General features: G+C 35.6%; 1 protein-coding gene across 14 annotated transcripts; it reads left to right on the forward strand.

Annotated features, from left to right (window-relative positions):
• The first annotated feature begins 184 nt into the window (after positions 1-184).
• Positions 185-12,788, forward strand: LOC118746202. 14 transcript variants are annotated; one of them, XR_004993803.1, is made up of 4 exons: positions 185-2,323; positions 11,755-11,905; positions 11,960-12,515; positions 12,586-12,788. XR_004993803.1 is itself a non-coding variant. In XM_036480021.1 (4 exons), exons 1-4 carry the CDS (start codon positions 2,165-2,167, stop codon positions 12,132-12,134), a joined length of 270 nt encoding a protein of 89 aa, XP_036335914.1. In that variant the 5' UTR covers positions 185-2,164; the 3' UTR covers positions 12,135-12,788. The 14 variants fall into 14 exon arrangements, 3 of the variants coding, with proteins under 3 accessions (XP_036335914.1, XP_036335916.1, XP_036335913.1); XR_004993805.1 differs by having other exon boundaries at positions 12,589-12,788; XR_004993802.1 differs by having other exon boundaries at positions 12,606-12,788.
• Positions 12,789-16,128: the final 3,340 nt, after the last annotated feature.

Below are 16,128 nucleotides of genomic sequence, written 5' to 3' on the forward strand. Positions count from 1 at the left end.
AACCAAAACGCAGCAAATTTTTTTGGCCGAGAGCACTGAGCGCACTTGCAGGTTTTTGTTACTCAGTTTGCGCGGTGGGCACTTTATCAAAAACACCGTTGTTTATCGCGAACGCGGCGACAACAAAATTAGTAAATTTTAACGCTTTTCGCCTTATCATATAAGATAAGATCAGCATACGCTTGCACACTTCTAAGATCAACTAACTTGCTTGATTAGCCAATTAGTTGACTGTGGTCCGCACAACAATCACTTTTTGATTTTCTTATTACAGTTTGTACGCACCAGACACGCAGAGACTCAGAAATTTTTACGTGTAAACTCATAGAGCTATCGAAGTCAACTAACGTCATGCATCGGCGGCCGAAGGCATCGGAGAGCAGCGTGCGGCAGCACAAAGCTACCACACATATGCGCTCATCTTACACAACACTCACACACATGGCACGCAGCGCACAGGAAATACATAATAGTGGTAACACGAAGAACGAGCGGCACAACGCCGACAACTGCGAAGCCAAGCAGCGCCGGCTCAGCCACGGGCTACGGCAACGATGAAGGCGACGGCAGTCAGCAAACCACCAGCGAAGCAAGCAGTGGCTGGTGCTCCGGCCAGCAACCAAACAAGCGAACGTAGCGCACGGAACACAGGCGCAACGAGCGAGTGAGCGCACGAAGCTCAAACAGAGACACAACGTAGAAGTGGTAGTGTTATCAGTGGTGGCAGCATAAGCAGTGGTTTATAGGTGTAGATAGCTACAACAAAAGCAGGCGTACTCACCTATGCCACGGTTTTGTTGTGCGAATGAGAGCGCGATAAAATGGCCGCCGAAAACAGCAGCAGCGAGAAGAGCACGATTATATCTTTGCTCTCGCCTAAGGGCACTGGATGGCACAGTAATAAATACTACAGAATGGCAGGCAGGGAAATGGCAACACCAACAACAACAAGTGGCATGTGTGCGACTCATGCAGAGAGCGTGCGACTATATTACTGTTATTCCAAGAGTCCATGAAACTACAAGGAGCGAATGAAAGAAAGCGATATACGATTTTTCATTTAAGCCGCATTGTTATTGGAAAGTAATACGCTACATTAGCAAAAACTACTCCTACTATTTACTTCTCGCACTTCTTTTGTGCTTGATGCCCGTTCGCAAGACACTTGAGAGTTTTCGCCACTTCATAGCCCAACGAAGAGAAACCGCAGCAGCAGCCGCAAATGCCAACGACAATGGAAGAGTATTTGCGCTTCACGCTCATTCACCATTTTCACCGCCTCGTTAGACTGCGATGGCAGACATTGGAGCGGCAGCACCAACCAAGCAAAATATTCGCTTGAAAGGCTTAGCTACTTAAAATTCCAACGGAACGCCTACCACATACTATTACTGACACTGTTTGCCATTGTCTAGTGCGCGCTTTTCTCTGTTTCACGGTCTTTTGGTAAGCAAGTGAGAGCGCGCAGCAACAGCGCTTCGCTTCTACCAGCCTTTAGACAAGATGCCGGCTTGCCGGGAATCTCCTATTACTACTTTTTTAAGCACAGTTGTGCCTTTTGTAGCAGCATGCAACCGCTAAAAGCGAATCCATACTGCTGCTGTTGCTGCACTATTTTATTCCAGAAATTCCATAGCCGGGAACAAATGCAAACGACATTTCCGGCCAGCAAGTATGCGAGCCATCGCATCCAGGTGGACGAGACGCTGGAACAATCAGTCCTTTTGTATACTCCGAACATTCGGTGTCTGCCCAAGATACGCGTTGCCCTTAACCGCAACAGTTGTACAGATATGTAGCTGCAGCGCGGTTTTACTTGCGCGGCTTATGAACTTTGTACGTCCTTCAGTGGCGCTATCAGCAGCACTCTATGCTGGAAAGTGCAACAGAATGGACAACGCTTTTAAATGCAAAAGTGGCGCAGAGAAAAATTTACGGTGATTTAGGAAGCAGTGATTTGCTTGCAACAAAAAGTGTGTGTGGCTTCTTAATCATTCGCTTGCGCTCCAGGCTTCAGGTTTCTTACCGGGAGTAGGAGCGGGTTGCGGCAGGCGCAGCGTCAACCATTCGCCTATGCTATCGCGGTGGTTAGCTGGTATGTGGGTGAGTGGGTGGCGGCAAGTGCAACTCACTGGCAACCAGCGCTCTTCGACATGCTGTATGTATGAAGCTTACCCACATACTTTTTTTTGTCGACGCTTTGTGCGTAACTAGCACAAAGCCTTTTACTTCTGTATGGCGTTTGTTGCTGGTGACAATCATAGCGGTAAATATATCGGCACTAATTTCAGGGATTTAACATGCTGTTGGCGGTGTTGTTCGTGTCAGTGAAATTATTATCGCTCGTTAACTAAAAGACGGGCATAAGTCAAAATCGAAATTTTTGAGCTAATGATGCAGAATTACTCGTTATATTATACTTCATATTGTGCACAAATTTCGTACTTAAATCTTGTGTAGTTTTCCCGTGAGAAGAAAGAAGCAACTCTATTTTAGTTTGGGAGTAAATTGAATACTTTACATGCGTCTACTGATAAATATCGTTTTTTGTTTTGAGTTTCGACAGTCTTTTAGTTAATGATACATATGTACCTACATAGGTATCTTCTATTAATGAAAAGTGAATTTGAAAGCGCTAAGTCACGTACAACGCTACTACAACTGTAGAATTTTCCAACATTATTTTCATATCCTTACCCATTTCAGCTTCATTCAGCCTGCAAACTGACTTCAAAACATACAAATTTGTTGCTTCTGTATGTGTGTATATGCATACATACCTATGTAATACGTGCTACACAGCTACATACGAAGACATAAGCACATAAGCATACTTTAAATTCATGTTTTTTTCCTCCGAAAGCTCGTCAATTTCAAAGCACATCCAATGTCAGTAGCGACAGGTGCATTGGTGGTAAAAAAAAATTGTGCCAACTGTCTAAATTTGCATGCAAATGGCAACCTAAAATGGGCGCACACAAGAGTGGTGGCAAGACGTGGGAGGCGGTGCCCGAGACATACAGACAAATAAACTGCCTCGTAGCAGACAGTTGGGTAGACAGACAGCTGATCGTTGCATCAAACGTTGGGGATTTCTGTCACTTCTATTTACCATGACTACCATGATGTTGGATATTAAATATACATATGTACATACGTACTAATAGATATATGTATGCATATTGAAATGTACACATTAATGTACATGCATATATAGATACATATTTACCCACAAATTTAGTGGCTCGGAATGGCCAACATTTACTTTTGCCTTAGTCATCTAACCTCGAGAATTCTTGCAGCTACTTCTATAGTTTGCATAGTAAGGCTTATCTCGAGCTAAGCGGTTTTTGAATCGATGCTTTAGTAGCATATATCACACGTATGTAATCTTAAGATCGGTTAAGCGATTGTTACAAATTTTAATTTTAATTTGAAGTGAATGAAATCTTGAGTCGATGAAAGTCTGATTCATATCAACTTGCAAATATTTATATATATATGTACATTAGGGCGGAGTACTTTTTCGGAACAAAATTTTCGACGAAATTGTATAGCAAATTCAAACTCTACGATTAGTTCTAAGCAAAAATGGCGAACAAACTATTTACCAAAAATTACGTTTGACGCTCCCAATTTTCAAAAGAAAAAGCATTATATTGTGACTTTTTTGGTCGAAATGTATCAAGCATAACGAACTTGTGAAGTAGTTTCTTAAATATGAAGAAAACGGAACATTTTTTAAATGGAAAATTACGGTGATTTCGTTTCTTCCAAAAAAAAAAATGTGTTTGATGTTACACTCACCCCTGTAAAAGGGCATTATTTTGACTTCTTGTCTTTGTATAGCTCACGCATTTCATAATATTGTCGTTTTAAACACCGATCTGATTTTTAGGGCAACCATCTCCCCGGACGAAGCTTCACAGGGCAGAGAATATGCTTTTTTTGCCTTACAAGAGTGTGACATTTTAAGAAATGAACACAAAATTTGTTTCCCCCTTTACCTTTAATTTAAAATCGAACCGGAAAAGAAAAAGGGACATTCAAAAGGCAACATTTTTTGGTAGAAACGAAATCACCATTATTAATTACGATCAAAAAAAAACTATATACACTGACTTTTCGTTTATAAATTGGGAGGATCAAACGTCATTTTTAGTTTATAGTTTGTACACTTTTTTGGAAATTAAATCACTCCGCCACAAAGAACATGTACAAGTATCTATATATTTACATACAAATTTATCTGAATGCATGCATATCGTCATTTAAAGTACAAAACCGCGTATCGTGGTTCTGCAAAACCTCGTTACTGACATTTGCGCCAAAAAAGATATTTGCTCACCGGAAGCTCCTGGCATCAAGACCTTATACATTCACACTAAAATATCGATACTTAGTCATTAGAAGAAGAGATAATTGGGGATAAATGAGAGATTCGTTATTAAATAAGACAAACTTTACTCTCACCTATAAAATTTTGGCAACCTCACACACGAGGCTTTGCATTTTCTTGACACGCGGTTTTGTACTTTAAACGACGATATGCAAAGTTAGCATTGTTGTAATAGCTTTTAGAATTTTGCATTCTTTACACACCTTGCATTGAAGTGGCACGCGCTGGTGTTGACAATTGGCTTAGCTTAACAATCGGAGCTAAGGAACGAGTATTTAGCTTCAAAATAGCGTTATGCTTTTTTGCATGTATGCTTCTGCTACCTGCTATTCAAATGTTTATTATTTATTTAGTTCAACATTTGTAACCGGGATGTATTGAACATGTTCCCAGTCCATATATATCAAACAAAATTTACAAAAAAAAAGGATATTAGCTAAAATTTGCTATCGAAAAAGCTTACTGGCCTGCAAACACTCGGCGCAGACTTTTGTGGGCAGACTAGCTTAAGGAAATATGTTCGACGGAGAGTGGGTCGAAAATTTTTATATGGGGCTGCTTATCCTTCTATGGTGGAGTACCCATACATAATGTAAATAACATAATAGACCGAAACGGTTATGCGAATAATTTGAAAACATAATGATCAGTGTTGCCGTTTTAGCCCTTTGGTGGCTAGAATTGGCTACATAAATGTAAAATTGCCACCAGCCCTTTGGGAAAGTTATTCGTCCTTGACATGAAACAAATTTTGTATGATTTTCATTAATTTCATTTATGTAATGGCGTTATCTTTTCTCGAAATAGTGTTCCATTTATTCGGCCCTGTGCCAGGGCTGTTCTTTTCTCAACATGTTGCTTTCTGGCCCGACAAAATTACATAATTTTCTGCCCTTGTTAATTCATAAGGGGGTGAGTGTTGCCCAGCAGATTTTGATACATAAATAAATTTTTACGTTGTAATGAAAGTGAGTTGTATACACTGAGAAAAGAGTTTAGTTACGTCAACTAAATATGTTTTTCTCAACACATGATTTGTTTATAGTTACATTATTTGTTTATAGTTACCCAATCATGTGTTGAGAGGAATATATTTGGCTGACTTTTTTCTGAGTGTAGTTTTATTAAACTTAATAAAATAAATTTCGAACAAGTTAGTGGAGTCATGAATTTTCAAGTTAGCATTTTGTTTGTACTTTTCTCGTACGCAAAACGCAACCTTTTTAGAAGGCGCAGGAGAACATTTAATGTTACCATATATTGAGGGAACATTTTAAATGTGTAAAGAATATGGTATACGATTTTTATATATTTTTTCCGTTAACTATTATTATTATTTTTTATTTTTGTGTGTTACTCAATGCACACATATAAACTAGAATGTGTTGTAACACACTTACATATGTATATATAAGTAAAAAACTAAAATTAGCTAAATTTTTTAGCTACATGGAATTCTTTGTAGCTAGTTTTGCCCTTTTTTTAAGATGATTTTAGCTACCACTAAAAATGTTTCCCGCCAACACTGGTAATGATAGCGTACAGACTTTAAGAACTGCGAAAAATAATTGAGGTATAATTTTTAAATGTATTCAGAGTGATCATAGCCATTGCTCTTTTGTAGTTAGTTACCTTTGATACCTATATATACCTCGATATAGTATCTGAATAGAAATAAAAAATACTGTAAAATTTATTTGAGGAATTTTGTAGATAAAAATTTCGTTTAAATATATGGGCAAATTACCGGAACCATGCGATTCAACTCTAAAAAAAACGCAAATTTTTAAATTCAACGCACACAAATAAATTATGCATAAAATTGTTTGAAATCCATTGAGGGAACATTAAATTCTTGTGTGATTCATTCTTCTCAAATGCTTAAAGAGTTATAAGTAAAAAACGATAATTTTTTAAAACTCAATGCTAGCGTGGTTTTTGTCCGATTTCAAAAATTTTCAAAACAGTATTTTAGAAGGTCAGGCGCAATGTGTATGTTAAATTTGGTACAGATTGGTGAAGTGGTTTTCGAGATACAAGCATTTGACAAAAGTGGTCGGGCCGCGCCCAGTTTTCAACCAAATTTACGAAAAACTAATTTTCGCTTAAATCCATTGAAAATATCATTTTGGAGTAAATATTTAAAAATTCGTTAACCGTACTGCCCAAAGATCTGAAAATCCTTACATAATAATACAAATTCATACAAATTCGTGGCCGTATTTTAGATAAAAATTATTTTATGTATTTAGCATTTTCAACGAACTTTATGAAGAATGTTATCTAACGATCACGCTTAATGCCAACTTGTTATGTTCTAGTCTGCCAGTGTGCCATCAAAAACACGAAATTTTGAATCCATTCACGCAAAGACTTATTCAGACAATATTTTTTATATTTTCAGTATTTTCAAAGGCAGCTGTAAAAGGTCTTATTTTTTTCTTTAATGTGTAATTATGTAATATGTATATAAACCAATAACAACAATTTAGTAATTGCTGAAAGTTCAAAATGGAAAAGAACTTAAAATATTACATTTTTGATAATTACGAGTAACCGGTTTCAAATTGTTACAGTTTATTTCCATCGGGGAGCACATATTTTTCTCAATGCCTAATGCATTTTCCAATATTACATTTAATATTTGCCATGATTTTTGAAAGTCTCCTATTTACGCTGAAAAAGTTATACTCAAAAAACTTACAAAAGGTAGCCAAAGTGACACGTCATATAGTTATTTTGATTACTTTGATTGCTTATAAAAATTAAAATGACATTATTAGATAGTAATTAAATAACCTTTTATTCAGCAAAAAAAATTTCAACTGTTGGTAGTAGAGGTTTGAACTTTAAAGATATATATATAGATTAATAAACATATACGCTAGCGTGATGTTGCAAAAAACAGGAGTGGATTTTTACTTGGGTTACAAAATTGCAAAACTCTGCGAATTGGGTAAGACTATTTGTATAAAATTTTTTGTAATAATATATTAAATATTTAAGGTTAATATTCCAAGTTTTTAAATGTAGAAATCTTTTCTGCTTTTCGTTTAATCATTTGAACTCTCTGACGTGACGTTACCTGACGTTACGTTACTAAAATTTCCATTGAAAAGGTATTGTTTTTGAACGAATTTTTAACGCCAAGAAGACATGCATTTTATGTCGAATATACTTTTTATTTTGACATCAGCGCCCCTAGCGGTTCCATTTTTTGCAAATTCATCGTCTACTACGTTTGAACTAAAACGCCAGATTAGAAACAAATCAGAGCATAAATACGGCCAGTATATTTTATAAAAAGAAGCCAAATTATAGACTTTCCGCTGCGAAACAGCCATATGTAAGAATTCGAAATTATGAAAAAAAAATAAAAATTAAATAAAGGCATACATATTGGACCACCAAAAACGCATATTTGGTGGAACTGATTAAATCGAAAAAAAAATTTAAAACACCCGCTCCGAAAAAAATGTCTGCGTTCGCTCCTGCACAGCATTCAATTGTACATATTTCAAATTTGTCACTTCACCCAGCAGGTTGGCTCAACTAAATAAACAATGATATTTGCATTGATTGTAGGGCATTTGTCTTAATTTAATCGAAAATGTGCAGTTGATGTTAAGAATTTTTTTTTTTTATAAACTGTGAAAATGTTCGCCAGTTCGTTGCTTTCTATGGCTTTCACTTCGCACGATTTTGCAGTTTGCCCAGACGGCTGATCTAAATTTTGGCACTAAAAACGACAAAAAGTATTCAAAAGAAACAAATGAGTATTTGCAAGCTTTTCTATGTGAGAAAAATTATAAAAAATTGCAAGACTGTTTGAAGATTTTTGCAAAACAAAAGGTAACAGATACATACATATGTAGGTCATAAATACTATGTTTGCACACTCATTATGCTAAAGTTGCTGTAGTTTGTTCTTTTATAATCGACCATTTTTACTATTTTGCGTTTTTTAAGTTCGTCTCACTTCGCTAATGTATGTATGTGCATATAACAAATTCCAATGATTTGAAAAGTGGCCATTCAACAGCGTCGCACCGTTTCAATTGTTTGAACGTTAAGCATAAAAATGGCTTCATTTGGATAGGGGCACACCAATCCAATTATTATAAATACCTGCATACAGATTTTAAATATATATGTACATAAATATATACATATGTAGATACTCGTATATGTAAGGAGTAATGTGACGAGAATTTTAGCGAATTATTTAATGGTGTATTCGTTTCTATCGAAAAATGTTACCTTCTCATTGTCCTCTGAGCACAAACACTAACAACCGGGCAATGAAAAGGCAAAATTGTTTGTAGAAACGAAAACGCTATAAGCTTTTAAGTAGTAAACAATATCACGGCAGACGATTTATTTTTGTTGCTTTTGGCCTTAGGCCAATTAGCATGCATACATATTTACATAAATACTTAGGTGTGCATATGGTATAAATGTATGTATGTTTGTATGCACATCCGTGAAGAAGAAGAACCCCACATAAGCAACGCTATTTCGGTATAGCAGTATGCACTTACCCCGGCTAAAACGCCCCCTACCTCTTTTGACCGCTTCTTAGGTTGGTTTAAATCCATTTTAATACGTATAGCGTGGGCAAATATCTCCTGCCAGGGTCAAAAGAAAAATATCTGTTCCGTTTTTTCCTTCACACCTGTGTAGGTCGAGCAGTACGGCGATCATTATCATGCCCCGAAAGAAATTTTTTTATCTCCTTCAGCTCCTCCAGCCATTTTTCAAACCAGCTTGTATGCCCATCTCCCCTTCCTTTATTCGTACAATTGTGTCGCACAGATTTATTATTGCCGATGGCTTTCTTCTACTGCGATCTACATCTGAGATTGATATTTTCACCAACGTATGTATGTATGTATGTGAGAGTACTTTGTCGTATATTTTGCGAAATCTGGATAAAAAGTTGGTAATTTCAAAGCGTAAGGTTTTATACGCATTGCTTCGGGTCAAATCGGAGAAGCGTAATGTGAAACAAAAAGTTCCGCCGTTTTTGAGCATAATTCTAAACTTTAACACCCCACGCAAATGTATGTATGCACGTTCAAGGTGGGTGCACCATCTCTGTATCGCTTAGGTTTACCAGATTTAATTTTTCGCCCTGGGATTCAGGGGCTTCCGATCGAATATCTGTGCTAAGGGTTTGCCACTAAAATCTCAGGGTTTGGGAAAAATTTTCAGTTTTTATACATTTGTTTTTTTTTCATAGACCAATTTCATTTTTACTCCAAAGAAACTTACTTTCCGCTAGCTTAGAATGAAAAGTTGCTAAGTCCATTTTTTGTGAAAACCCATATTTTCGCTATCGAACGCTCCTCGTTGGAAGTTTAGCTTTGCATTAAATATACAGAATGTTGTATTAGAAACCTTGCAAAATACTTGAAGAAAATGATTATAAGAAGTTTGTTTACATCTGCTGTAACATTCGAGAAAATGGACTTAGCAACTATTCACTCTAAGCTAGCGATATGTACATACACACCTACATATATACCGTTATCTTAATTAACAAAGGTCCTAGCAAACAGTTTTTTCGAAACTGCGTTTATCATAAATTTTGGTAGGACATACTAAAATATACCGTCTCTAAAAAATTGTAACGTGTTGGTATCAAAAACAGTGTAGTTATGCCACTTTTTAAAAACCCCTATCTGCAGTTTTTGATTTGACTAATTTTTATAAAGGTTTTTGCTGCTTCTGTGAAAGAAAAAATTTGCTGGTTAGGGCCTTTGTGAATTAAGGTAAGGATATGTATTTTATCAAATTATTTTTACCGTAATCTCTGTTTATCTAGAAAAGGTACTTTTGAGCCTGTAACGTTGAAAATTTTGCTAAAATTTACAATTTTATTTTTACTATTGAGATAAAAATTAGACATAATGAATTTTACTATATTCACACTATTTTTTTAGTATATCCTGAATGTTCTCACATAGGCTGCAAGAAAAAATGTCCAAAATAAGGGTAAAGAATTTTTTGTTGAGTTAAAGTTTTGTTGAAAAGATAATTATGTATTTAACGTGCAGCAGCAATGGAAATCATTATGCATTTTGGTAATTATTTATATGTTACAAATTATTATTTTTTTTCAAAGTTTTCCTTGGGCAATCCAGCACCAGGCGTTGGAAAGCTCATACCACTCATGCCACCATAGTGCCCGTTGATAAAACCAGCCCACCTGTAGTTGTGTTGTTCAGTGAAAATAGATCTAAGCCATTGCTCGTTTGAAGATGGTTTACTTGCCGGCATTTTGAGCAGAATTGATTGACTAAATAAAGATTTGTTCCTATCCTTGTCAGCCCATTCGCAATGCTGTTTCCCGGGATAGGAATATTTCTTTCCCCAAAAATCCAGACTACATTCTTCGAAGAGTTGTATAATCTATCTACATAGATATAGTATCTAGAATTTTAGTGCCAAAATTCAGCTTATCTTCAGATTTTTGCCCAGCATCATTTCAGCAAGACTAGTTTTTACCGCAAGAAGAAGCGAGAGATCTTCATGAGCTTTGGTGGGGTGAAAGGCAAGGCACCCTTTCCATTTGGATTTTGGACGTGTTTTTGTCTAGCCTCTTCTGTGAGCCCGAAGAAAGTGATGGCCCTTAGGTCAGCTATTTATAGCTGATGCGCTATGTGTATCTATAAGGCCACTCTTCAGCTCTTACAACACAATATAGAGGGTGTCCTAGAGCACCCGTCCACCCCCTCTAAAATGTAGGAAATTTTTTTTATTGAATAACGCAAAAATAGCACCTACTAAATCGGGGTTGCTCTATCTTTTCTGATTTCGACCGGAAGTGGGTTAAACTGAACGGAAGTCTATTTACTTCTCCCTGAGAGTCTATATTGAATTACGTACTCACTAATCTAAGAAAAACACAGATCTACATATCTAGCCACTGACGTGTGCCCATCTCGAAGGTAATTAAACATATAGTATGCTCATCTGCTTTTCCTAAGAAATGTTTATTTTTAATTATAAGGTCAGTTTCCACATACATATTTGGTATCGTTGGGTATTTCGTTTGATATTCTTCTAACCACAGAAACCCAAAGAAATCATCAGAACTGGTGCTAGCTTTCATTGTCATGCAAAATTGTTGACACGCTCTCAGCGCACAATGAATCCAAATAAAAAGGCTGAGAGTCCTCTAATTAATGCATAGATTTATTAAAGAAATTAAAAAAAGAAATGTTAACTTACTCAAAATGCATATTTATACGAGTGTACCAACCACAAAGCAATGAAAATATATCGTTATTCATAGGTTCCGTTGTATGAACAAAAAAAATATTTAAATAATTTTGTTGTTTTTCTTGCAGACCAAATATGTGGCCACCAAAGGCTATCAAAGGATTTCAGCAGCAGCCAAGGAGGGCGCTAAACATATGTAAATTTGGCAGCACAGCACTTGGCAATGACCTACAAAAATTATTTATTCAAAGATTTATTTTTTGGTTGCCATGTGTGTGGGTATGCTTACAATTATGTTTGTTTGTATGTTTCGTCGATTATGTTAATTTACAGAGAAACAGACAGACAGATAACCAGCCAGAAATCCTGTTTTCCATCGCCACACTGCGCTGGTAAGTGATTTTATGCTAAATGCGCACGCGTCACACTCTAAAAAAATATGATAATAATGCAAATAAACGGACTAGAGAGCGCGCAAACGAATACATACATATATACGAACTCGTAAAAGGCAAGGAAGGACTTGTTGCATAATTATGCGCGTCACTTCGAAAGCCACGAAACGCTGGTGCTACTAAAAAATTTATGAATGAAAAATGCAGAGAAGGCCGCAGTGTAGTTTTACGCTACTAAACTCCTGCCGCTTTGGCTCAATCATATGGACAGCGACCAATAGTGTTGGCATATCGGCAGCGACGGTGCGCCGCAGCGGCAACATCAACGCTGCATGGTGGTACGAGTGGCACCGGAGACGCGGCTGCTGCAGCATGGTGATGATAATGAGCAAGATTAGCATTTCGCAGCTTTTTCGTGAACCGTTTTAACCGCACCAAAGTAAGCAGGGGCACGCCAAGCCAAGCCAAACCAAACCAAAACCTCAGCTTCTACCGTAATTATTATTAGCATAATTTTTTGTGTTCATCTCCGGGTGCACATTTCACTTATTGTTTATTTTGTAGTAGGTATTTTTTGTATATAGGTAGTACGAGTAATTATGTGTGGTGCAGCGGCGTCGGTCATTTCACAGCTTTTCATTGAGCACGTCGATAAAAGACGAAAAGAGTCCATCCACTGCAGCGTTCGCTGGCTATCAGTGTTGCCAGAACTTTTTGGGCCGACCGGCTAATTTGGTCAAAAAATAGGCTAAAATGTTTCAACTAAAATTCACATGTTTTATTTAAATATATCACAAGTAAAAAGACTGGTAAATTCATTAAATAAATCACAAAAACAGAGACTGGTAAGTTCATACAAATTTCTGTTTACTAAATGAAACTGTCGTTATACGTAGCTAAGCTTTAAATCAGAAGTAATTTTTGTTTTACTCAAATACAAAACAGATGTTAATTACAAAGTTATGACGTTTTTTCTATTGAAAAATTTTGCCTTCTTAGCCCCTTTTGCAGAACAGCAGGTTATCCATATAACTTGAAGTTTGCCGGTTAAATTGATAAATTGGCTTCCACAATCAATGGTTAGGAGTAAAATTAGAGTCAAATCGTTAAATATTTAGCCCAGAAATTTTCGAATATAAACTTGCTAACTCTACGTATGTCAATTTTGTCTGTAACAGGAATAAAAAATTTAAATTTCAAAAATCTTTAATTTAAAAAAAATGTTTTTAAAAATTTTGTATTTTAATTCAAATAACAAATGTAAAAAAAAACGTCAAAAAAGAGAGAGTGGTGCCTACTTATTTAGAAATCCCTCGGGTTCTTAACACTGGGCCAGTTTTCAAACTTACAAGACATTATCTGGTTTAGTAATATAAAAATTTAACTCTGATCTACTTAATGTAAGCAATTTTCGAAGGTTAACTTGCTAACTCTACATATGTAAATTTTATCTGTAACAGGAATAAAAAAAAATTTAAATGTCAAAAATCTTTAATTAAAAAAAAATATTTTTAAAAATGTTATATTTAAATCCAAATAATAAATGTAGAAAAAGAGAGAGTGACGCCTACTTATGTATGTATTTAGAAATCCCTCGGGTTACTTAAGACTGGGCCAGTTTTCTATGCTGCAAGACATTTTCTGGTTTAAGAATGTAAAAATTTAACTCTGATCTACTTAACTCTCTATTTATATATTTAGCTTTGGATTTTCTGCAAGTGGGCCTTATATTGTAAGATTTGCACTAGGTTACTTTTTGTCCTGCAAAATGGCTATATTAGTAGAGACTATTGCACTTTAAATTATTTTATTATTATTATTTATATTTTGAGAAATGAGCACGTAGAGCTGTGAAAGGGCTAAGGGAAAAGGGCAAGGAGAAAAGAAATCGCCATTCACTTATGTATATCGAAAAATCTGGTAACTTTTTAAGTTATTAACAATTAACGTATTCAATTTTATTTTGATGTCCATATATTCGAAAAGTTTCCGTTTTTAATGATCTGCTTACGCTCTGAAAATGCCTGATACAATTATTCGCAGATATCGTCATACCAGTGAGTTTTGCTTTGAATCGAAAATCGAGATTTTTTATTCTCATTAGGTATTTTCTAAGTATTGTGAATAACACTTCACACTTACATTGAAGACTTTCTTAATATAACAAAAATTTTGTGAGGAAAATCCCCTTTCTTCTTTGGAAAAAGTACAGTGATCGAAGTATAAAGTGAGACGTGAAATTTTCGCAAGTTTTGGCTATTTTTCTTTAGTGTATTTAATGTTTATTTGTCATTATGAAAATATAGCTGATTACTTAACAAACATCATATAAATCCAAACTTCAGACTCTGTGCAAGAATTATGAAAATTCTGCAAAATTTGTCCAAAATGTGTAACTTTTTAATCAGCATCTTTAGTAAAATTATAGTATGCAGTTTTATAGAACATTAAATTTTAGTATAATATGGTGCGAATTTGATGGTGTTCCGCTTTTTTTCATATAGAAATATTAATGAACGAATGAATGAATTAAAAAAAACCCCCAAAAATCAACGGCAAGTGCTAGGTACTTTAAAATTGTACTTTATTATACTAAAACTTTGAATTTTTAAATATGCTGATTAAAAGTAAAAAATTTTGGTGAAATTTCGGATTAGGAAAAACTGTCTTTCAATTTTATATAGCACAGTCCGACATGAACATTTTTTCCGAGATAAGGATAACCATTCTTATTAGATTTGAGACGCTAAATTTGTAAAAATGCGAACTTATACATTTGAATTTTAAGAGAACAAGGCCTATAGCAAAATCTGCTAAAAACGACTAATTTTTTTTTTATTTGCGAAGCAGCTAACAAATCGGCTGCCGGCTAAATCGAATTCTCTCCGGCTGTTTGCTATCGCAACCGGCTAAATCTAACCGAAAAAGGGCTAAATTGGCAACACTGCTCGCTACACTTGACTTCATTTGGCTTGACGGCAGCGCTAAATTTTATAAACGTCTTCATAAATTTTTTATTACTTTGCAAATATTTGTCTTTATGTGCATTTGCTACAATTTAAATAAAACATTTGTATTCATATTTTTTCTGCATAACTTGCTTTTTTGCGTTTATAGGTTATGCATATGTTAAGAATCTAAATGTCTGCTATTTATTGCCATTATTGTACGATTATATTTTTTTGGAGTTTTGCCTTTGTTTGCGTTGAAATATTTCTACAAAGAGTTAATTAATATTTTTAAATTAAAAAGGTGGGCAAGCGGCTGCCGTTACTGTAGATACACGCTTACTGTATGTACATATTTGCATATATCAATGGAAGCTCATAGAGTGCTATAGGAATTTTTTTTATTTTCTCAATTTATTTTTTAAGTAAATAGTTACTCTAAGTATCAAATGTTGTTCAAAAAAAATAATAATAAATACAGGCGAAACCCATTATTCCAACGGTGAGGCTTGGTGGAGTTTCGGTGATTGTATTTGGCTGTATTTCGGCGAATGGAGCGAGCTCAGGTTGTGGACACAAATATGGATCGGTTTGTTTATCTAGACATTAGATATTATGTTCAATTTGAAAAATTTAGTTTAATAGGAGAACGATCCTAAGCATGCATCCCCAATTGTTGAGGAGAGGCGTTTTTTTTTTTGAACAAAACACAAAACCACGCGTGCAGAAATCAGCACTCAGACTGCACTGCCGTCCATGGTATTATTTTCGTGTTCCCTTTTAATCTGTTTAAATCTAAGCGATTTATGAATAAATCTGAGTAGATTGTGGGATTTAAAAAGCTAAGATTTTCGTTTTCAACTCACCGTTGACAAAAGCCTTATACCTAATCATTGCAAAGACGGAACCTCAAGCACAAAAAGTGTTCCACCGTCACATGCTCTTCAAGGCAGGAAGAGTAAATGGGGTTGTCATGTATGCCTATCACAGTCAGGGGTTAACTACACGAGAAATGATCAGTCAACAGCCCCACAAATTGCCTTCTGTAGTCCCATCCGCTCAATGACAGCAAATACCCAAGAAGATGATCTGTGATTGAGGACAACTCGAGTTTTGCCCACCTGCAGTCCATCGAAACCTTCCAGTAATTTCTGAGCGA

Source organism: Rhagoletis pomonella, unplaced genomic scaffold (assembly GCF_013731165.1).
Source record: "Rhagoletis pomonella isolate Grant_MI unplaced genomic scaffold, Rhpom_1.0 Rhpom_scaffold_00010, whole genome shotgun sequence".
NCBI lineage: Eukaryota > Metazoa > Arthropoda > Insecta > Diptera > Tephritidae > Rhagoletis > Rhagoletis pomonella.

Bases quoted from the DNA above. Each gene is read 5' to 3' on its own strand.
- LOC118746202 (XM_036480020.1), top strand. From the start codon at position 1,675: ATGCGAGCCATCGCATCCAGGTGGACGAGACGCTGGAACAATCAGTCC. The intron at 11,823-11,959 runs GTAAATTTGGCA...GTTAATTTACAG, and splicing joins AAGGAGGGCGCTAAACATAT to AGAAACAGACAGACAGATAA. The intron at 12,019-12,093 runs GTAAGTGATTTT...TAAACGGACTAG, and splicing joins TCCATCGCCACACTGCGCTG to AGAGCGCGCAAACGAATACA.